The sequence below is a fragment of the Mandrillus leucophaeus genome, unplaced genomic scaffold, assembly GCF_000951045.1.
Source record: "Mandrillus leucophaeus isolate KB7577 unplaced genomic scaffold, Mleu.le_1.0 Scaffold514, whole genome shotgun sequence".
NCBI classification, from domain to species: Eukaryota; Metazoa; Chordata; class Mammalia; order Primates; family Cercopithecidae; genus Mandrillus; species Mandrillus leucophaeus.
In genome coordinates this window covers 608,886-633,216 of record NW_012105520.1, presented here as the reverse complement: position 1 = coordinate 633,216, position 24,331 = coordinate 608,886, and the positions used below count along the sequence as shown (strand labels likewise).

General features: G+C 38.9%; 1 protein-coding gene across 2 annotated transcripts in view; it reads left to right on the top strand.

The window, feature by feature from the left end:
- The window catches only part of AKAP13 (A kinase (PRKA) anchor protein 13), a 281,731-nt gene that overhangs the window by 189,909 nt on the left and 67,491 nt on the right, over nt 1-24,331 (top strand). For both annotated transcript variants that reach the window (XM_011996449.1, XM_011996450.1), the window contains 4 exons: nt 417-525; nt 12,727-12,781; nt 15,302-15,434; nt 23,763-23,937. In XM_011996449.1, coding sequence (XP_011851839.1) covers nt 417-525; nt 12,727-12,781; nt 15,302-15,434; nt 23,763-23,937 — 472 coding nt within the window. The remainder of the gene's footprint in view (nt 1-416; nt 526-12,726; nt 12,782-15,301; nt 15,435-23,762; nt 23,938-24,331) is intronic.

Genomic DNA, 24,331 nt, shown 5'->3' with positions numbered 1-24,331 from the left:
AGGAGTATTTAGATTTTCAAAGAACAAGTATTGTATGTAGTTTGATATTTCCAGTGAAATTATTTTTATGTGATTATGCATCCAGCAGATATTTATTAAGTACTTACTAAGTTTGAAACATTGTTAGGTGCTGTGAGGGATACAGAACCACTGTAAAGAATGGATACTCTAATGATCCCCATTTTCAGATGAGAAAACTAAGCCTCAGAAAAGCTAAGTAACTTTTCTGAAATTGAGCAGCTGTTAAGTAGCAGGAGCAGACTTTAACCTATGTCTGTCTGACCACAAGGCCTGTGCTCTCACCCCCTTCTGTACTGCCTTATTTTACTATGTAGGTCTAATTATAAGGTTTTATGCTTACCTAGAAATATGAGAGCATATGCTTACAACCTGTTCTTTACTCTTTTACTTCACAGATATGTCACAGATCTAAGCAGCAGGGATTTAATTACTGTACATCCGCCATTTCCTCTCCATTGACAAAATCCATCTCATTAATGACAATCAGCCATCCTGGATTGGACAGTGAGTATACTACTTTTTTAAAAAATTAAATATATTAAATCTTAACCACTGTTCCTATTATTTTTCTCACTTTAAGGCCTAATAACATTACCTGCGAAAATTTGCTTGCTGCTGCTTTGAATGAATGGCTTAGCACTTAAACAGAAAAGGTGACATAGAGTTCATCATGAGATCTTCCTCCTTTTGCTACCTAAAAATATCCATAATACATTAAGTTTATTGTATTTGTGGGCACTTTTTTTTTGTTTTTTGTTTTTTGTTTTGAGATGGAGTCCCGCTCTGTTGCCCAGGCTGGAGAGCGGTGGTGCGATCTTGGCTCACTGCAAGCTCCACCTCCTGGGTTCATGCCATTCTCCTGCCTCAGTAGCTGGTACTACAGGCGCCCACCACCACGCCCAGCTAATTTTTTGTATTTTTAGTAGAGACAGGGTTTCACCCTGTTAGCCAGGATGGTCTCAATCTCCTGACCTCGTGATCCACCCCTCTTGACCTCCCAAAGTGCTGGGATTACAGGTGTGAGCCACCGCGCCCAGCCAGACACAGTTTTTAAACATTTTTTATTTTGAAGTAATTTTGGACTTGAAAAATAGTTATAAATAATGTTCACTGGGGAAAAAAAATTGCAAAAATAGTACAAAGTATTCCCATGTATTCTTCACTTCTAGTCTTCATATGTTAGAATACTTGTTTCACTGGCCTCTCCCCCTCTCTTTGTCACTCCCCTTAAAGATTTTTTCTGAAGCATTTGAGAGAGTAAGTTGTATCCGTAACACTCCTTCACCTCTAATTTAGTGTATATTTCCTAAAAACAAAGATATTCTCTTATATTACCATAGTATATGAGTACCATATACGGGCCTTCTCTGGCTACTGAGTGCTAGCATTAGTATATAAGAGTACCTTATGCTCTTATATACTATGATAATACTATATTACCATAGTATAATTATCCAAATCAGGAAATTAATGTCAATAAAATTATGTTATCTAATATGCACACCTTATTCAGATTTCAAATTTTCTCACTTATTTCTGGGTCCAAGATTCAGTCTAAGAACATATATTGAATTAAGTTGTCATGTCTCTTTAGACCTCTTTAATCTAAAAAGTTCCTCAGTTGATCCCTGTCTTTCATGAATTTGTCAGTGGAGAAAACTGGCACAGTAACTGACCTGAGCTTTTCAACAATGTCAAGCTCAAGAAGGACAAAGCAAGTCTGAGACAGAGATTTAGTTCTGTGAGGGCCGGTAGGATTACATCTGAAAGGGGTTAGTGGACCTGTATGCAGGTTCAGATCAACTGGCGATGGAAGTTATGCAGAGCTGTCATGGCACCCATAAGCACAGGGCCTTGCGATGCTCAGAAACATACTTGGATTGGATCAGTGTTGTTTTGTCACAAAGCAACTTGTTCTTTGAGAAGCCTCATTTTTTATTTTTTAAATGTTGATTTTTTTATGAGTAGTTGCTGTGTGGAATCTGGATATAAAGATTAAATTCTCATCAAAGAGGGAGTGGAGTGAGTGATACATTATGTTCTTTGCTGAAAGAGCATGTGTCTTGGAGGCTGAAGCCAAGGAAATAAACACATTCTCCTGGTGTTTCTGGGGTTTCCTCATTATTCCCTGATATAATTCAGTTTAAGAGTTGAGAAGCAGATGCCCTGTATTTATGGGATGTTCCATCTCACTTCATGACTTACTGGAATCCTAATTTTTAAAATTTTCACAGTGGAATTAAGACATAATGGATGATTCTAGCCAGACATGGTGACACATGCCTGTAGTCCGGCTGCTTCAGAGGCTGAGGCAGGAGGATCATGAGCCCAGGAGGTCAAGGCTGCAGCGAGCTGTGATGGCACGACTGCATTCCAGCCTGGGTGATAGAGTGAGACACTGCCTCAAAACAAAAAGAGAGAGAGAGAAAGACATAATGAATGATTCTGTTAAATTTTTTCTTGTTTTCATGTAATTAATATTTCAAGTACAAATCTAGCCTACTTGACAAAAGGTGTCTAATGAAGACTTATTTTCAAAGATGTGTCCCCCAGAACTGTGACAGAAATAGCTTTTCCTGTTTTTGCTTGTTTTGATTTTTTTTTAAATTTGGCTTTGAGTTAGAGGTTTGGCTTGTATAGAATGGAAATTACAATTGAATAGTTTGCAGTGAATTTGATAAGCCAGAATGCTAGCACTCAGTAGCCAGAAAAGGCCAGGAAGGCTCTCTAAGTGAGACATTTCAGCTCAGTGTGCCCTCCTTCTGTGACCAGCAAGCATCATGACATAGAGGATATTGTACTTCTACAGCAACAGATACCTAGTACCAACAGAATGTATCCCAAAGAGAGACCTTTTTCCTATATTTTGTGACCCACTTTCTTTCCTTGTGGATGAAACACTTCATTATTTTTCCTTCACAAAGCAAGGTGCTTTTGGACTGTGTTTTCAGTTGCTATCCAAACAATATAAATAATACAGCTAACTCCCAAAAGCACTATTCTAGAGGTTCTGACACACAGAGCTTTTCTTCCCATTGCTGATAATTTTTCTGCTCAACTCACCTAGGGAACCTGATTTCAGTAGTAGACTACTGTCAAAAGTAGAGCTTCAAGCAAGAGTTTACGCCTTTCATCCAAATATAATACCCTCATTCTGATTTGTAGCGTGCATTTCACGCAGACTGGAATGATAGCTAGCCCCACGTACCTTTCTAATACCATATGCTGCAACAGAAGGACCGATCAACCTTAATGTCACTGTTTCTCCTTAGTTCCTCCTATATACAATTAAAATAGTTTCCCAACTGTATTTGTTATTCTACACTAGAAACATAATACATCATTTTGGAAATGTTAAAATTCTGACTGAAGAAAAGACTAAAACTTGTGTTAAAGTGTGTGTGGTATGCCTTAAGCATCGGGATAGCTGGATATTTCATAATTTGCTCCAGACTCAAGTGTTCAATTCCAAATCACTTAAACACTCAGCATGACTCATCTATGGTCATATTCTCCCTAACTGAAATAGTGTAATAGTTAAAATCCTCAGTGATTTTTAAAGCCTAAAATGTTTGGTACACTTAAAATATTTTAACTGATACTTTAAGCACACTTAGTGGCTGTATTACTTTGAGCTTGTTACTGAAACTCTCTGCCTCAATTCAGCTGTTAAATGGGGATGATAATGTGATGTGGCTTAAATCTGACTTTATTTGAAGTCCATAGCATATTTTCTGTCACATAATGAGCACATGCTGTCATTGTGGAGTGTGATTGTTCACAATAACCAGAACAGCGCCAGGGTCCATTTTTCTCTGCCCAGAGCTTATACAAGGTTAGACGTTGCTCACCATTGCTAGAACATTGTCTCTTGTTGTCTTGCACTTGGCTGTTTATTGTGAGCGTGCTTGTTTAGGAACAGAATGTTTTCTAAACTCATCCTAATCTCACTGCTTTCCAGCTTTTACCTGTGCTCTTTTTCCTTCTAAAGAAATTATTAGTTGCCTCGACCACAGTTTATCACAGCTGTCAGTAAAACTTGAGCATTTCTGAAAATGTATTTCCACTGAGCTGTTGTCCAGAATGTCTTTTGTTGGGTCATTTGCTGGATTAGAAAAACAGTCAAACTTGTAGCATTATTTCTAAGCTGGGATCTGTTTTAAAAAAAATCTATTGATGTAAAGGAAAATACTGAGTAGAGAGGGTGACTAAAATATTTCTGTGTCACTTTCTGGGATGGAGAGCAGGCAAGAAGTAGCTTCTTTAGGAACCACAGAGGACGGGAAAAGCTGCAGTGCCTCCTGTCTTGGACTTACTGTCTTGATTTGAAGGGTGAGATATGATAAGCGTGACTTGCCGGCCATTTTTTAGGGGGTCGCAGTAGCACAAGTGCTGGCTGTGTCATGAGGCCTGGTGCCTGTGAGGACTGCCCTGAGGGAAACCTCTCCATGGAATGTGTGCACGGCATTTTTCCTCCTTGCATCAGAGAAAGATTGTGTGGGGCCTTTTTCTCCCACTGTACTGCGAAATGTAGATGGTTTCTTGATAGAACTTAAAAAAATTTTTTTATTTTTACATGTATAGAATTCAGTTATGACAGATGATCTTTTTTTTTTTGATACGGAGTCTGGCTCTGTCACCCAGGTTGTAGTGCAGTGGTGGGATCTCTCACTGCAAGCTCCTCCTCTTGGGTTCACGCCATTCTCCTGTCTCAGCCTCCCAAGTAGCTGGGACTACAGGCGCCTGCCACCAGGCGCGGCTAATTTTTTTTGTATTTTTTAGTAGAGACGGAGTTTCACCTTGTTAGCCAGAATGGTCTCGATCTCCTGAGTCGTGATCCGCCCGCCTCGGCCTCCCAAAGTGCTGGTCTTACAGACGTGAGCCACCACGCCCGGCCCAGATGATCCCTTTCTATGGCTGTATTTTTAACCTTTTCATTGCTCCCACCCAGAAGATTCTTCAAATAATAATCTGCTTGATTACATCCCTGGAAACACATTAGTGGTGATATGTTGAAAGGGGTATTGGACCCATTAGATGTTTTAACTTCATATGCTTCTTAATGAGATTTCATTTTCCCATTCATTTTGTGTGGTGTGTTACAGGTTGAGCATCCCTAATTTGAAAGTCTGAAATGCTCCAAAATCTGAACCATTTGAACTCCAACATGATGCCACAAGTGGAAAATTCCATGTATGAGGCCTTAACAAAATTATGTAAAATATTATATAAAATTACCTTTGGGCTATGTATATAAGCTATATATGAAACAAATGAATTTCATGTTCAGATGTGGTTCCCATCCCCAAGATATCTCATCATATATATGCAAATATTCCAAAATTCAAAATCTGAAATACTTCTGACCCCAAGCATTTCAGAAGGAATACTCTTATGTGTATCACAAAGAAGGGCACTTTCCCTTGGGGTCATTTTTATAACTTCGCTTATGGCATGTGAGTTTGCCAAGTTTCTTAAGCATGTTTTGATGGGAGCAGTAACTTGTAATTGTGTGGCATGCATTAGACTATGACAGCTAAGGCCGTCTTGAGAGCTGAACTGTGGCAGTTATATATCTATACCAGATCTTTAAAAAGGTAAAGGATCTGTGTGACCAAAGATCAAGGTGGGCCTCTGGAAAGTTAGGCATCAGTGCTATTGAGGATATTTTATCTCTGTTTTCTGGATTTCTTCTCTAACTGTGATGGAAATTTACTGAAGTATGTGTATATCTATGTGTGTGTGTGTGTGTGTGTGTATATATATATATATATATAAGTGTATATATATATATTCTTAGCACAGTTCTGTTTGGAAAAGATAACATTGACAAATACATCAGAACAAAAATGTAATCAGACTTCTTTTTGACGTTATTAAATTGTAAGACTGGAAATCTTGCGTGTTCATTAAATATATATGAAATATAAACTTTAAATCAAATACCTTATAAAATTGAATTGCTATGTTACCAGAACATTTCCTTTATATAATATATATATGTTGGAGATTTCTGTTTGTCAGGGATACACTAGATACTCATCACTTAAGGTTTTTCCTTATGATCTATGATTTTGTGACGCATGAAAGGGATGTTCTTAGATTCTGGGTAATAGGAGCAGCTCATTTTCATTTTGTAAATCCGTTTCACATTTGAAGGCACATCAGAACACACAGTAGTATCTTACTTTTGCACAAGACTCTCACTGCCTGACAAACTAGTGTGTATTTATACCAACATTTCTTTGATCTATTACGTGCAGTGGCTGCAACAGCAAACAGTGATGTCACTTAGCATTTATCTGGGGTATGGGTTGCTTTCATATTAGATAGGTACAGGGCTTTTTCTCTCATTTCATTTAGGACATTGAGATTCCAGAAAGTCGGATAAAGGGAAGTTCGTTTATTAATGTGTTTATCGAGTAAATATTTGAGTACCTACTCTTTTCCATATACCAGGCTAGACAGTGGTAGGAGAGGGGAGAACTCACAGGTAGGGTTGCTTTCCTCACCACATTTACAGATGAGAACAAGTGAATCTAATAGAAAATGGTAAATGCAGTAACTTAAACATTTGATGTTATAGGACTGACAGACCTAAGGGGTCAGAGAAGGCTGACTGAGGAGAAGTAATATTAAAGTTTGGACCAGAAGGAAACTGGGAATTAGCTGGGTGAATTAGTATGTAGAAAGCAAGACTGCGGAATTTCGGCCTCTTGCCTGAGGGAAATGGAATCATTTACGTTGATTACATTGATCTAATAATTGATTAGAACACTTCAGGCTAACTATGGGGAGGAGAGATTGGATCAGTAGAAGGCTTGTTATGTTATGTTATGTTATGTTATGTTATGTTATGTTATGTTATGTTATGTTATGTTATGTTATTTTTAAGACGGAGCCGTCGCCCAGGCTGGAGTGCAGTGGCGCTATCTCAGCTCCTGCCTCAGCCTCCTGAGTAGCTGGGATTACAGGTGCCTGCCACTACGCCCAGCTAATTTTTTGTATTTTTAGTAGAGACGGGGTTTCACCATGTTAGCCAGGCTAGTCTCGAATTCCTGCCTCGGCCTCCCAAAGTGCTGGGATTACAAGCGTGGGCCACCACGTCTGGCCAATAGAAGGCTTTTGCAGGATTCAGGTTACAGTAATAGACCATGTCCTAAACCAAGGCAGAGAGCAGTGGCAATAGGGGAGGAATAGAGGCTGAGCTAGAAGAGAAAGTGAAGAAGCCTGAGTGAAGTGTGATATAAGGATTCAGAGATGGTGCCCAGGTTTCCGTTTTGAGTAATGAGTTAGATGTTGGTACCACTCACTAAGTGAAGGAACACAGGAGGAGGAACAGTTCTGCAGGAAAATATAAGTTCACTTACCTGCTTTTGGAGCTGTAGCTGCCTGTGGAACATCCACCCACAGGTGAGCAGGGAGAGGAATGAGCCTAGAGCTAAATAGAGAGATCTGGCTTCCAGATTAGAAAGATGTGACTCACCAGTGTCTTGTATGCAGATTGTCGTTAAGAGGTAGAGTGAATGAGGAGATTTGGGGTGAGGGAGAAGAGAGCCAGATATGGAATCCTGAGGAACACTACTAGTAGATGTTTTTAGTATACTTTTAAGAAAGAGAACCCCAGGTATGAATTGTGATCATTCTTGTTTTCATAATCTAACAGGTATGTATTTATTAGCCGAATTTTTTAGAAACTGCATTAGAATTCTGTATATTCAGAAATGGAGATGAGAATGTAAACAAATTATTACATCATTCACCATTTCCCGGAACCACATAGTCCATTGACATTATACTGTTTCCCCGTATGCTGAAGGTCCTGGCGTAATCTGTGCATGCTCTAATGTCTTCTGTGAACCTCCTCAGCTCAGCAGCAGATGCGGCCAGCAAGGCGGATCTCCATCAGCATCTCTCCGCTCCTCCTTAAGTCTAAAACTCTCTTTTCTCTTGGCTCTTCTTATTCCAGTGATGAGGAGGAGGAGTTGCATAGTAAGTAAGCAACTTTGGTGTCCAGTGACTGTTCTTGAAGGTCTGACCAGCTCAGAAAATGCTATAGGCTTGGTACTAAGAAATTGTTTGGAGGCTTTTAGCCCCTTGCATGCCATCCTTTGTAAGTCTTTTGTCTTTATGCTTGCCTTTGAGAATTGGTTTGGATAGAACATTTGTTGTCTTCTGTGTAGTACTGACACTGAGCCACTGGCCTCCTGATTCCAGGGCACAAGATATCTTTCCAGCACACAGATACCCTCAAAGGTGTAGGGGATGTGTTCCCATCCCATTGTGTACTCTTTGTAATAGTATTGTGTGCTAATTTCACAAAACTTTTTATTTCACAATGTAAATTTTATTTTCCTTGTTTTGTTGTTCTGTCTCGTGGGACAGATATCTAGATGTTCATCTGTGGTATTTAAAAGCTATTTTTACACTTTTTTTCTTCTCCTTTTCAGACCATTTCTTTAAAAATACCTTTCCTTTAAAATTAGACCCTATGGATTAGAGGGAGGGAGTTATATATGTATTTATCTCCTACTTTCTCTCTCCTTTTGAACTTTTATTTTTTCAGTTCTTTGAATAAACTGTAGGCTTCAAATGAATACATTCTTACTTGATAATGCCTAGTATAAAAACTTTACAAGGTATCAATTTAAGTAAACTTGGAAAAGAAATAAATTCCCCCTTCATGAAAATTACTGTCTTCAATTGTGGAAGATTTCTAGAATATTCCAGGATTGCTTTTAGTGGATAAACCTCTTATAATAGAAAAGTAAATAATGAATTGTTTTTACATAACTAGTATTATGAGTCTGAGACAATTACCATACCCGTATGATTAAGCACCCCAATTCCCTACCACTTGCTGATTCTAAGTTTCAGCAATATTAAGTGTTGCTCAAGCTGGCATTTTCACACTATTCTTAAAGGGAAATGCATTATGCACAGTAAGACAGTTAATTTGCTTTTAAATGGAGGCCTTATTAAATAAGATTTGGTATATTTTTCACTAATAAAACATGTTTGAAAAATAGACACAGAATAAGATGATCCCAGTTGCAATAGGAGGAAAGTTGTGAAAATCCCCTGTAACTTTGGGTATTCAGAAATTGTCAAAGCTGTTTCATTTCAGAGTATTTGTAATAGGCCAGATGCGGTGGCTCACACCTCTAATCCCAGAACTTTGGGAGGCCGAGGCAGGCAGATTACTTGAGGTCAGGAGTTTGAGACCAGCCTGGCCAACATGGCGAAACCCTGTCTCTACTAAAAAACAAAAAATTGGCTGGACATAGTGATGAGCACCTGTAGTCCCAGTTACTCAGGAGACTGAGGCAGGAGAATTGCTTGAACCTGGGAGGCGGAGGTTGCAGTGAGCAGAGATCATGCCACTACACTCTAGCCTGAGCAACAGAGTGAGACTCCATCTCAAAAAAGAAAAAAAAAAAAAAGTATTTGTAATATACTGGGAAGTAGCCTAGTCAGCATGACAGATAAACCAAGGTCCCAGCCGGGCACAGTGGCTCACGCCTGTAATCTGTAATCCCAGCACTTTGGGAGGCTGAGGCAGGCGAATCACGAGGTTGGGAGTTCAAGACCAGTCTGGCCAACATAGTGAAATCCTGTCTCTATTAAAAATACAAAAAATTAGCCGGATGTGGTTGCGGGTTCCTATAATCCCAGCTGTTCGGGAGGCTGAGGTAGAAGAATCGCTTGAACCCAGGAGGCAGAGGTTGCGGTGGCCGAGATGGTGCCATTGCACTGCAGCCCAGGCGACAGTGTGAGACTCCATCTCAAAAAAACAAACAGCAGCAGCAGCCAAGGTCCTGCTAATACAGAATTATAATCCTATAACAGCACTGGTCGCTCAGTTAATCCAACACAATGGAACCTTAAAAATATGGAAGCTTGCAGAAACTTTTGAATCAAATATCTTCTCAAAATGTGTTTCTTAAATTCAAAAATACTAGTAAGAATTATGTGTGGGCAGGGAGAACCAAAAGAAGGGAGGGGTTGGTTCATGGCCAAATATTAGTAAATTTAGGCAACTCTGGGTTAAGAAGCTTTAAAATGCTAATGTTGTGTTACATTGTGGATTTTCAAGGCAGAGTTCAATATACTGTTTCTCCCAAATGTATTAACTAGGAAACCACAGTATGTGCAGCACTGTATACATTTCATGAAACTGGTGTTCCATGGAACACACTCTGAAAAATATTCGACTGTGTCCATCCGGTAGTTCCACCCTGAAGTTCCTGGCTGTAGTATAAATCTGCAGGTTATTTCATGCCTTGAAAGATAATCTAGTTGAAATATATTATTTACCTACAATAATACTTTGCAGGCTAACTTTAATGACAAGTTTTGTTTCGTTTCTTTTGTCCATAATTTTGTCATGGAAGTAGCATTGGTTGTTTTCTACTCTTAGATGCTCTGAAAACTTGATGACACTTTAGGAATTTCAGAGGCACTGGTGGATTAATTACTGTTTTCAGAACCACATCTAAAAGGTCATTATAACTTAACTAAAATTTTTAGCAGTGGAGAAGTTGAAAATATTGTAGGAGTCATAGATTCTCCTAGTACTCAATCACATATTTGTTCAGTTTTTAATTTATTCCACAGATATCTACTGGAAGCTTATTATTGGCCTGGTTTTGTGTTGGTTGGTATTTTTTTGCATTATGAATTTTATTTTTATTTAGTTCATATTACTAGGGTGGTAACTTACTAAGTAATTGCTTAAATGTATAATAGAATCCAGGCAAGCTTAGAAAATTTAATGCTGCTTATATCACTGAAGTTTCCTTGGGCAGAAAAAGTTTTAAAACCCCTGATTTTTTTTTAAATCCTCTTGATTTTTTTTAAGTACACTGAGACATCATGAAATTAAAATGCTGATAGTTTATACCTAGATTATATGGAACCTGGAAATGAATCCCAGATATTCTTACTCTGCTAATCTTTCCCTCTCACCTGGCTGTTGTTACCATGTGTCGTAAGTGAAATAAATAGAAGAAGAACCCCAAATTGGGAAAAAGGGAAAAAAATACGGAAGGCAATCTCTTGAAGACTTAGAATTTCAGGTTTCTTATGTATTATTCCTACTTGTTGGCAATTTAAATTTAGCCAGGTGCAGTGGCTCACACCTGTAATCCCAGCACTTTGGGAAGCTGATACAGGAGGACTGCCTGAGCCCAGGGGTTCAAGACCAGCCTGGGCAACATGGCAAGTCCCTGTTTCTAAAAAACAATTTTTAATAATAATAAAAATAATAACTACAGTTTTGGATTTCTGTTCAGAATCCAAAACAGTTTGAGAGTTGAAGAGTTTCAAATGCTGGTAATCTGGGAGTTTTTTTGTTTGTTTTTGTTTTTGAGATAGAAAGTCGCTCTGTCACCCAGGCTGGAGTGCAGTGAAGCGATCTCGGCTTACTGCAGCCTCCGCCTCCTAGGTTCAAGCAGTTCTCCTGCCTCAGCCTCCCGAGTAGCTGAGACTACAGGCACGCACCACTATGCCTGGCTAATTTTTGTATTTTTAGTAGAGAAGGAATTTCACCATGTTGGTCAGGTTGGTCTTGAACTCCTGACATCAAGTGATCCGCCTGCCTCAGTCTCCCAAAGTGTTGGGATTACAGGCATGAGCCACTGTGCCTGGCCCAAATGCTGGTTAACTGGTAGTAGAACATCTTCAAGTCTCTGTCAGATTATCAGGTTAAAGTTTGGCTCACAGTAGTCTCAGAGATCCTTGAAACCAACCTCAAGGAAAAAGGAGGGTGTTTTGTCTAAATCGTTACAATAGTGATATAGGGTAACCTTTATTTCCCTGGAATATACATGGAAATAGTTCTGTAACTGATCTCCTGAAAAGTGAAAATCATTTATCACTGTAACTGAGGCCTTGCTCTCATCTAAGTCTTCAGTAACTCAACCTTTATTAACATGCGGTAGATCAAAATAATGATAATATTCCTTCTGTTTTTTCTTCATGTTGCCCTATCTAACATAGTCTTAGAATTTTAATGATCTGCAGCAGTTTATGGCCCAGTAGTTGTGGAAGGAAGAAGTATGCATCTGCCTCATTCATTATTATCTCTATTAGCCTGGAAAGGACTTTGCCATCTGTTTTATCTCCCTCATTTCACAGATGAGGAAATGAAGTCCAAAGGTCTCATCCCAAATTAGTGACAGGGCCAAGACTTGATAAGCCAGCTCTGATGCTCTTTCCTGGTTACTAATCTTTTTCTAGCAATTCTCATGAAAATATTAGAGATGAGCTAGATCTTTAGTATAGAAACATTTAAAAGCAGTATTAGCAGGGATAAAATATGACATTTAATTTCCTATTCTATATTCTTCCTATGATGTCATCTCAGAAAGATGGTTTGTGCAAACTTAAGATTGTTAAGAACTGGAATTAAACCTGCTTCGTATATGTTTAAGCATTAGAAAAGTTATTTTGAGTCTTTTCAATTACTTGAGTCGCGGATTAAACTTGCTTGCTTTATGAGAAATTCACTGCCTACTTCTGGTTCTAATTTGAGGGTTTCAAGTTTAATTTTTCCTTCTTTCAAACCTTTAGAAGGAGGAGGTACCATGTGCTGACTTTCATATGCTGTTTTTGCTTTAGCTATGTCATTGTGAATTTATAAATATTCTACCTGTCATGTGTTAAATTTTTTGGTTCTAACTTTTCCTCTGCCTTGTTTTCTAGATTCACGGCCCTTCCACAGTACCTTCCACAATACCAGTGCTAATCAGACTGAGAGGTACTATAAACTTGTTACTCCTTTTTCCAGAAATGAAATGAAGAAAATTTAAAATCTCTTAGGCCATTTAATTACATAAACTAAGTTAATTGAGCTCATCGGATTCCTCTTTCAGTGATAAATTTGGAATAATGATTAAGGTGGTTTTATCATGAAGGCTGTATCTCTTAAAGTTAATGTCTTCAATCGTTTTCTTTGATTAATTACACTATCCTCGTGATAAAAAATGGTTTGTATTTATTGATGTGAGGGTACACTATTATTTGATTTTATGAACTCATGCACACTTTGCTTATGGGGATTTTTCATTCCTAAATCTAACAGTTTAACAACATTTTGTTTCATATTAGTGTCTCTGTGTGTATGCAATTTATAATACTCTTAGCTATTTTAAGCTTTAAAGCTGTTTTCTTCTGTATACATGTAAATGGTACACAGCTCTGTCAGAGTAAATGAATTGCTTCTTTTTTTTTCTTTTTCCTTTTTTTGAGACAGAGTTTCGCTCTTGTTGCCCAGGCTGGAATGCAATGGCACGATCTCGGCTCACTGCAACCTCCACCTCCTGGGTTTAAGCGATTCTCCTGCCTCAGCCTCCTGAGTGGCTGAGATGACAGGCATGCGCCACCATGCCTGGCTGATTTTGTATTTTTAGTAGAGACAGGGTTTCTCCATGTTGGTCAGGCAGGTCTCAAACTCCCGACCTCAGGTGATCCATCTGCCTCGGCCTCCCAAAGTACTGAGATTTACAGGTATGAGCCACCACGCCCGGCCACGAATTGATTCTTTACTTGACAGCAAGCAGAAGATTTCTGTTCTGACTCATTATTTTAATTTCAGTTTTCATGCTTATGAGACGGAATATTCTACTTGAAGCATAATTCGGGTTCCTATAGCTGCCCTGCAGTTTTTTCTGAGTTGCCTTTTCACAGAGGCATCAGTTATGATTCTGATTCAGAACGCTTGCAATGAATGCTTTTCTTTGCACTGCTTTTACAGCTTATTTGTTCTTTCTCCTTTCTAGAGCAGTGGCTTTCATACCATTTCCCCATTATCTTAAAAACAGACTGCTTTGTTTTTTAAACAACACATATGTAAATAAACTTTGACTGTTGACAGGACCCCTTATGGTGCTGCTTCTGCCTGCCACCTGCCCTCTCACAGAGGCCCTAGAGGCAGTCACTGCTGTTCTGTGGGAACCGTCTATAACTATTTTAGAACACCTAAGCAAAGTGTAGTATAAATGGATGCCTTTTCTATGTAACGGATTGTTTATTCGAATGCCCAGCTTTTTTTTTTTTGGAGACAGAGTCTCACTGTGCCTTCCAGGGTGGAGGGCAGTGGCACAGTCTCAGTTCACTGCAACCTCCATCTCCTGTGTTCGTGCATGCCACCACACCCAGCTAATTTTTGTATTTTTTAGTAGGGACAGGGTTTCACCATGTTGGTGAGGCTGGTCTCGAACTCCTAACCTCATAATTCGCCTGCCTTGGCCTCCCAAAGTGCTGGGATTACAGGCATAAGCACCACACCCGGCCCAAATGCCCAGCATTTAAGAAAATCAACCATTGCAAATTTCCTAAGTTAGAACATGTCCATCTTGGATGGACTTAGATTTTATGTAGCCTTCTCAAACAGGTAGATCAGTATATCTGAATCTACATAAAACTCTTAAAATTGATCTTTCAACACTCTGCCTCAATTCTACCTGCTACTCAGTACGTTCCCTCCTAAAATTGAAGCTAGCTGCATGGACCAGTCCACAGTCCTGATTGTCCAGCGTCCCAAAGGCTAGAAAAGAGTTGTGATCTGTACCGTTAAGGAACTTGGATATGTGGTCAGTCATAAGACTCCTTGGTTGGTAACTCCTATTAGCAAGTACCCTGTCATTCTGCTACATATATGGGTTTCCTTTCAAGCGCCCATTTGTTGCAAAGGAGGTTGTAGATTGAGTGCTATTGTAGATGAATAGATTTCCATACAAAATAATTATCTGATAATTGACAGGCTCTTTTTAACATGAAATCACTGAAAACCCATAATTAAAACATTAAAAATGGGCCAGGCGGTAGCTCACGCCTATAATCCCAGCACTTTGGGAGGTTGAGGTGGAAGGATTGTGTGAAGCCAGGAGTTCAAAATCAGCCTGGGCAATATAGCAAGACCCCATCTCTACAAAAAAATTAGAAAAATAGCCAGGCGTGGTGGCATGTGCCTTCAGTCTTAGCTTACTCTAGAGGCTGAGGCAGGAAGATCATATGAGCTCAGGAGTTCGAGGCTGCAGTGAGCTATCATCACACCACTCAGAGCAAGACTCTGTCTCCAAAACAAACAGGTGAGCAAAAAAACATTAGTGATGGATCTAAGGAAACTTAGCCAAGTTTTGATAACAGAACCTGGGTGTTGTGGCATACTGTGTTCTATAAAAAGCCATTCAGCAACCTTCATCTACCTTTTATTCTGCTTCACATTTATTTATCTTCTGTAGTCCTTTAAAAAAGTCAATCTTCTTGTTTTATTTAGTATAACAGAAGAGAACTATAATTTCCCGCCACAAAGCCTCTTCAAGAAAGATTCTGAATGGAAGAGTGCAACAAAAGTCAGTCGTACATTCAGCTACATCAAGAATAAAATGTCCAGCAGCAAGAAGAGCAAAGTAAGTATCACTGTGGGCATTGCTTGTGATCACCGTAGTCGGTCCTCAGTAGGATTCTGTCACAGCCTTTATCCACGCCAAAACTGGTTAAATCATGGGGACATAAATGAAAATAAATTTAGGATTACTCTCTGAAATCGCCTAATATGTAAAGGAAAATAATAAGAAAAATAACAAGAAGTGGAACTACCAGTTACTGAATTTTCACTATATGCTAAGTGCTTTCCATATATTATTTAACCCTTTCAACAGCCCTATCAGATAGGTATTATCTCTCTTTTCTAAAAGTGATGTACCTTACCAAGGATGCTCCTCTAATGTGAAGAAGTAGTTCAAACCAGATCTCTTTTTCAAATCCCATCCTCTTAAACCACAGTGCTTAAATCTGTAATATCAGTTTAAATGCAAAAGAAGGATTTTATGCCAAGATCAAAGGATTGAAAATATTTACGTTTGGGTTTAGAGGGAAGGATTATCCTACGGAAGATTACAAGAACTTTTAAGATTAATATCATTTCTTAGATCTATTTCTAATTAGGAGCATTTAGAACATATTCTCTTGGTGCTTAAGAGATTAAATAAATATTTAAACCAAGTGTGAGAGAGAGAGAGAGAGAGAGTGTGTGTGTGTGTGTGTGTGTGTGTGCGCGTGTGTGTATGTGTAGAGGGCTCCACTCTATCATCCAGGCTGGAGCACAGTGGTGTTCATGGCTCACTGCAGTCTTGAACTGCCAGGCTCAAGCAATCTCCTGCCTTGCACCTTAGCCTCCCAAGTAGCCAGGACTACAGTCATGCGCCATCATGCTGAGCTATGTTTAAATTTTTTTGTAGAGATGAAATCTTGCTATTTTGTCCAGGCCGGTCTAACTCCTTACCTCAGGCATTCCTCCTGCTGCAGCCTCCCAAAGCACTGGGTGTGATCCACCATGCCCAGCCTAAAGTAACATTTTTTATCTAGTTATTTTTTACATGCTCATTAGGGGAATCTTCAAAATCTAAAAGTAAAAGAATGAAAATCTCCTGTAATAACCCCACTTAGCGATAACTATGCTTAATGTTTTGGTTTATGTATTTCTAATGTTTTTTAAAAATGTATTTTCAAAAGAAAGGGAGAAAAGAAGTTCACTTTCTTATACTGATTCCCAGTGCTAAACCAAAACTCATTCTATTTCAAGTCTGTGGGGAAAATCTTTTCGCCTCTCATACCCTATTTGTCTACCCACGACACCCTCTAACAAAATAAAGACATAAATAAATAAAAATTTGAAATCAGTTAAGGAACTCTTGCAAGCAATCACTGTGTATGTATGCGCGTGCGTGTGTGTGTGTGTGTGTGTAGTATATACATGCATATACGATATATACACACATGTACATACATGCATACTTAGAAGTAAGGGAATAAATAAACATTGAATTCAATAATACTGTCATAAAAGGGCATCGCCTCCTCCCCCACAAAACAAGGTGCACTAAGCTGCTCAAACCCTCAATTCAGTGGGCTGATGGACATATAGCCAAAGTATTTTACCATGTTTTGTAAGATCTCTTGGTTTAGCAAATACATTCAGAGAAATTTTTCCACAAAACCTGCCACAAGAATTGTTTTCTCTTCATTTCTCCTGTCCAAGTACAGAATGGAGAGAAAGTAGGCAATCAGGGAGGGATACAAAGAGTCTAGCAAATTATGTCTAGCATAATCACACATTTAAGTATTAACTTCGGACTCAGCCTTGTTTTATAATTCAAAAAAAAAAATGAAGGTCAAAGAGGGTAGAATGCTTTACCAGTATTCTACATATTTACACATTGGCAGCCAGGCTTAAAATAGAGCCTTACCTATTTTACTTACCACTGCTGGCTTGGATAATAGTTGGTATCAACAAAAGAAAATCCCCTTGGATAGATCAATATAAATTAGCCAAATATTATTAAATGACTTGTATAGTCTTAGCATTCCTCTAAGTGTTAACAGGCACCTAAGAGAACTAAAGCTCATAGTCATGACCTTGAAAAACTTTATGGTATAGTTTGGATACATTCAAAAATTTTTTGTTGTTTTTTATTTTGCTTTTGAACTGCCGAATCTGGTCTTCAAACAAGCTTTTCATGGAAGACCAATAAATAAGTGGAGATTCCCCCTTTCTAGCCATCTCCCCAATGTCATGGAGTTTTAGAACAGAGCAGTGAATATACCACTGATCTCATGGATGAGGTAAAACACACACACAATGGGGAAAAAAACAATGTAAGATGGAATTTAGAAACTGGACCCTGACGTTTAAAAAAGTCTCATCTTGGCCTCCTTGTTTTACAGACTGAGGCACAGAGACATATGCTTCAAGTCACACAACCTCCTGTGATCTGACTTCATCATTGTGTGTTTAAACAAAATGTTACTATACAGTGTAATTTTTTTCTTTTAACTTTTTAAATCTGAAAGGACTGGAGTTTGCTAGGAGGGGATGAGCAGAAAGGACAGGAGAAAACATACTTTGTGTTAGACTGAAATCTGTTATCACTGGTAGAAACTGTTTAGTGTCAGTTGATCTCTTGCCTTTGATCATCTCCTTTGTCAAAATGACAGCACTCTTTTGCAATTGAGATTGGTTCCTCTTTCAGACTTGGCTTCAAGATTTGATCTCTTGGGGCCATGCTGTGTTTAGCAGTGGAAACTCAAAAAATTACAAATTCGTAACCCTAGATTATAGTCCATTTCCCATTACCAAGTGTTTAGAGTGTCCTAGTGGCAACTGTAAGTCACCTTTTATAGTGAGTTGTTATTAGCTCACTTTTAAATAAAATTGGAACAGCTTGGCTTTTATCAATGTAGCAAAAGATGATTTTTGAAAAGTGTGGGGCGTGGCACAGTGATACACACGTGTAATCTCAGTACTTTGAGGGTGAGATGAGAAGATCACTTGAGACCAAGAGTTCAAGGTCAGTCTGGGCAGTATAGTGAGATCTCATCTCTACAAAAAACTGTAAAATTAGCTGGGCGTAGTGGTGCACACCTGTGGTGCTACTCAGGAGGCTGAGGCAAGAGGATCAGAGCCCAGGAGTTCAAGGCTGCAGTAAGCTGTGTGCACTCCAGCCTGGACAATGGAGTGAGATCCTGTGTCTTAAAAAAAAAAATAAGAAAGGAAAGAAATAGAGGAAAAGCAGTATGTTTTGTGTTAAATACCCTCACTATGCTATGTATCTGCATAGCATTCTACCATGCAGAAGTAATTTATTTTCTAAATGGTAACATAAAAATTAATGAATATTAAATTTTCTTAGCATAGTGATGCTAACTCTAATCTTGTTCTTAACTATTCAATAATGTTACTTCTCCATAATGTTAACAAATTGAAAGTGCTACTATGGATATTGACACTCATTTTTCTGTGAAAATCACAAATTTTCAGTTTTCCAAAATTATTTTTTAAATAGATGCTATGAGAGACCATCTGATCCAATTGTTTTATTAACCCACCATTCAATAAAACTAGACCTACATCTTTTAAAGGAAAAATTAAAAGCATCTACTGAATATGATATTAAAATGCCACCTGTAACTCAGAAAAGTGTCTAAGGATTATTTGAAAATGTCTGCTTTCCTTTTGCATGATATATATGTATCTTTATGAAAATAGGTTATAGTGATTAACCTAGATATATTCTATTCAGTTGTATAATTGTGATGATACACAGTTCTTAAACATGTCCAAAGAAGCCAAAAGCCAGTAGGCAGTAAACTGTTCACATTCCTAGGAGGGTAACAGTTTGTCTGGAGTACTGGGTTTTGTATATAAACTTAAAAAATTGAGTCCTTGATCCTATGTCCTTTTGAGAATTATCACCGACTGGCATAAGTGATTAAATATATTGTATGTTTTTGTTGAAAACAGGGGTGCTAAACAGGAAGTAGAACAGGAAGACCGGCAGTTTCTGCTTTTGTCTTAGTATCTTTGAGAGATAGTGCTGTTTCCTGCTAAGTAATTTTGCATGTTGCAGAGTATTTAAACACTCATATGCATGATGTTCGAGTTCACAAAGGGAGTAGAATGACCCTCTTTAAACCATCCTATCACACTGGTTTTCTTTTTTCTAAACCACAGTTACTTTTGCACCAACCTAATACTAAGCTTTCTTCTTTGTAGACAAACAAGAGGTGGTTAGAAATGTTTTAGACAAATCTATTTGATTTGAAGTAGGTATTTTTGAGTGCACGGGTTAAATTCCTGCACAGCTGCAAGTATACTACATGACTTTGTAACAGGAAATTCAGTTAAAGCTCCTAGGTCCTGTGGTCTGTATAAAAGAGAGCTGTACCCATTAGCCTTTCAGAAGTGCCTCCTAGAGTAGTGTTTACAAAGACTTAATGTTAAACGTAATTCTCATTCCTTCTTTGATTAAAGATCTGTGACATGATGGTTGTTTGATCATATCATGTTTTCACAGTTGTCCAGAGTGTTCTTTTTATTGTAATTACATGTATAAAGGGATATTTTTGGAAAAGTTAAGAATCACCTTTGATAGTGTCCTAGTGCAGTTGTTACCTGCATCTATCCCTGTTAAATACTGTTAGCCTGTTTCCCCAGCACACAGCTAAAGCATTTTGCCAGTTGTTAAACATGGAAAAGTCGAACTTCAGAAAATAACTAGTCACCACTTTACCGCAGGCAACTTCACTAAAAAGTTTTCTTAGGAAACTCACTGCATTTTATAAAATGAGGAGTCTATTTTAAAATAGATAACATGCGTCCCTTAACTTCCCGTGTAAAAACTTGGCCCAAACCTTGCCAGAGTTCTTATGTTGCAGCTTAAGCACTGTCCACACACACTGTTTTTGGGGGAATGGGGTTTTGTTTCATTTCCTGTATCCTTTGTAACAAGGGTTGTTGGCTTTACCAGCAGCATTCAAACAGTTAAGACTGTCTTAAGGAAACAAGCAGTCTCAGCCCTCCCTCCTTCCCTTTCTTAACCAGTCTCTGGCTTCCTCTTACGGTTTCACTAATGGCAGCTCAAAGCTGCTGAGTTCTACCTTGACGGCATGCACCCCCGCTTCTGTGAGAGCACGTTTCCTGGCATGGGGGTCGAATCATGTCGATAAAATGGGGTCGGTTTCATGAAGTACCCCACATAACAGTGAGATTCATAGGACCAAAGCATGGGGAGGTAAGAGCCTGACTTCTTTAAAGCACTAAATTCTAGTAAACACAGAAAGAGCCAGTGGAGTTGGTTGTTTTGTTTTGTTTCTATCCTGGGAAGAACTAGTTTGGATTGTTGCAAAGGGAAGCTATTTCTTATTTATTCAGGTTTGGGGAACATTGCAAGGCTTGAGAGGATAAACTGGTTGCCATAAAAAGATTTTTTAAATGATTGAAGTATACTTTAACTTTCCTGAGCAAAAAAATCGTGCTTTTCCATTTAACATTTTATGCATGGAAAAACCTTTAGCAAAATTTAGTTAAAAGAAAGAAATTATTTGAAAACCCCCAAATTTAGTTGTTATTATTAAAGTTTTATGTACTTGTGCGGTTACCAATTTTCACTCAGAACAGCTTCCTGTTTTGTAAAGTGGAGGAGTTTTTCTCCCTTCCTCTCTCATTATTTTTTATAATTCAAAAGTGTAGTAATTTGGCTCTTAGATGTTCATTATATGTATTTGATTAGCAAAAGACTTCACATGAATCATAGATGTAGCAATTATTTACCATTTCATTACAGTGGATGGGTTCTGAACAGAAAGTCAGAAGACCTGTGTTCCCATTTTGACTGTGCTGATCATCTGTTGTGTGACCTTTTGCAAGTCAACCAACCTCTCCAGTCCCTGGCAGCATAGTGCAGTGTATGAGAGCTGAGCTTTACAGTCAGCCTGATCTGAATCTTAATTTCAGCTTGAGCAGTTACTGGCGTGTGGCCTCAAATGCGTTATTAAACATCTCTAAGCTTCAGTCTCTTCAGATGTAAAATGGAGATAACACCTAGGACTTAATTCATTGGGTTGCTGTGAGAAAATACATGTGAATTGCCTATTACGGTGCTTAGCACTTAGTAACTGTTCAGATTTTTAGCGGTTATTTATTATCTTTATCCTCTACATAGTAAAATGGGAAGCATAACGCTCACCCTGCCCACTTCAGAGTCATTGAGTCACACGACATGATGTACGTAGAAGACATTGATTCAAAATGTAAGGCATTTAGTAATTGTTGTGATCACTGACTTGGGACACCCATTTTCCTGGAATTTTTTTAAGGACATAACAATAGTATTGGCAATAGATAAAACCTCCTACCTTGTGAATGGTAGTTTCTTGTAGTCCAATTGGTTTGAAAGGAAATTATCTCATCGATACTAATTAGCCAGCCAAGTACTCTGCCAAACGGTGCTTAAAGGACCTTTTACGGAGAGCATGGTTATGTCCCCATGGTCCTGGCCTCCTAAGGTTGGTGTTCATCTGAAATGTCCCTGACTGCTTTAGATATTTAATTAAGGACCCAGCATTCATCAGTCGTTCTGCAGGTTTTCAAGGTTTGAATTCCTTTCCATTCCTCTTCATGACTGTGTAAGCTTTGATAACAACCTCTCTTCGATTGAGGCTTGATGTCATATGAGTCCTCTGCTTTCAGTCTGTCTCTAGAACATTTCTGACATTCCTACATTATTCTTGAGGTGACATGGCCAAGGTATTCTGGCACTTAGAGCTCCTGACTCCCAGCCCGTGCCCCCACTGGTCACCCAGTCTGATCTCTCCTTTGCTGGTGTCCCCTGAGCTTTGTACCTGGCCTGGTTATGGCCTGCTCAGTAAGTAGAAGCACCTGGGCAGTGACTGGGCAGACAGGAAGCACAAGGTGAGTATCAGTTTCTGTTGCCACTCTGACAAGTGAGGGAAGACCACAGGAAAGAAAGGAACTTCACAAAAGAGGTCAGAGAGCACGGCTTAGGAAGGTTATCTTTCCAACCTAGGGACACTGCCTGCTTTTCCTGCCTTCCTGCACCCCTAGGTACTTAGGGTAGAGGAGTGAGCTACTAAGCCTTGGGACTTCCTTTCCCTAGTACTCTGTTTTCTTAAAGGAAGTGACCCTGTTGGTAACTAGCTTGAGGAACGACAAAGGTGGCTTTTGAGAAAAATTATTAACAAGGCTCCTTCCTGTCATCTGTGCATTCTCCTATCCTCCGTGCCCTGCACCATTATCCTTTAGCCACCCCCCAGTTTCTTCTATCTTCCCTTCTCACATCAAAACTTCCGTTCCATTACCGCAAGCAATACCTTTCTATGTTGGCTTAGGAGAATAATGAGCTAATGAAACTCATTTCCAGTAAATTATGCATAATTAATAATATTGCTAAGTGTTACTATGTATTCAGTTTGTGCCAGGCACTGTGCAAAATGCTTTAGAAATGTATTATCTCACCTAATTCTCATATGTTTTAAAAAACGTATGAGATGGGTACTTTTGTGATTATTCCCGTTTGACAAATGAGAAAACTGAGGCTCAGAGAAATAATTTACCCAGGGTCACACCATTACCAAGTAGTAGTAGTGGTAGTAGTGGTGGTGTTGGTGTTGGTAGTCATGGTAGTAGTAGTAGTAGTACCTGAATCTGAACCAAGGTCTGGTACCATTATCCGTATTCTTAACCACTGTGTGGTTTTCCAGTCTCCCCCTCTTATCAGTCTCCTCTTGCCAGTTTGAAAATTAGGCCAAAGTTAATATTTATAAACCTTAAAATTCTAATTAGCAGAAACTGAAAATGTATATGTGGGGCATATTTATGTTTCTAACTAGAGTAAAGGAGGAAATTTCATAGGTACTCCCTCACTTAGGGATATGCGATTGATGTGAGAAAGTTAGAGAGGAGCCTCGGCAATTTTTCATGCCGCCCAGGCATCTTTCTCTCCCTCAGGCCAATCCCAGAATTGCTACCACCCTTTCTTCTGCCTTCTGCCTAAAGCTGACCTCTCTTCCTGTGTGGACTGTGCTGTAGCTTGCTGAGGAAGGACTGTGCTGAGGCCTCAGAAGCCCTCCTTGCAGTGCTGGTCCTTGGGCATTGTGTCTATCGGTAGAAGTAACCAATGGATAAGCCACTTCCAGAACTCTTCGGCCTGCCCAGTTTTCATGTGAATTTTCTAATGTAGCTTGCATGCCAACATCTTAATTAAACACACACACACACACACACACACACACACACACACTTTGCCCAGAACTTTTTTTTTCACTCTTGTCCAAAATAGTCACCAGCCACTGTTGACCACATGCCATCTGGGTGCCCAGGTAAGGAGAAGGCCCTCCAGTGTTTAATTAACTGTGGATTCTTTTCTTTTCTTCAGCAGGAAAAGGAAAAAGAAAAAGATAAGATTAAGGAGAAGGAGAAAGATTCTAAAGACAAGGAGAAAGATAAGAAGACTGTCAACGGGCACACTTTCAGTTCCATTCCTGTTGTGGGTCCTATCAGCTGTAGCCAGTGTATGAAGCCCTTCACCAACAAAGATGCCTATACTTGCGCAAGTAAGAGACGTGCTTTTTCCTCTCATAAGATGGAACTCTCTTGGCTCAGGAAAGCTCATTTCTAGTTTCCTGTCCACCCCACTCCTTATCTGTTCCTCATTTATGTGGAGAAGTAACCCTTTTTATATCTTTCTTTAGACATGATGAAGAAATTCTAGATATATAATATACAGCCTATTTTTTTCTTCAGACAACCCCAATTTCAAATACAAACAGTCAAGAGTCAAGTTAAGATGGTTCAACTTACAGTTTTTTAACTTTACAGTGGTTCAAAAGCAATACACATTCAGTATAAACTGTCTACCCGTACAGTCATTTTGTTTTTCACATTTAGTGCAGTAGTCAGTAAATTACATGAGCTAGTCAACACTTTATCATAAAACTGGCTTTGTGC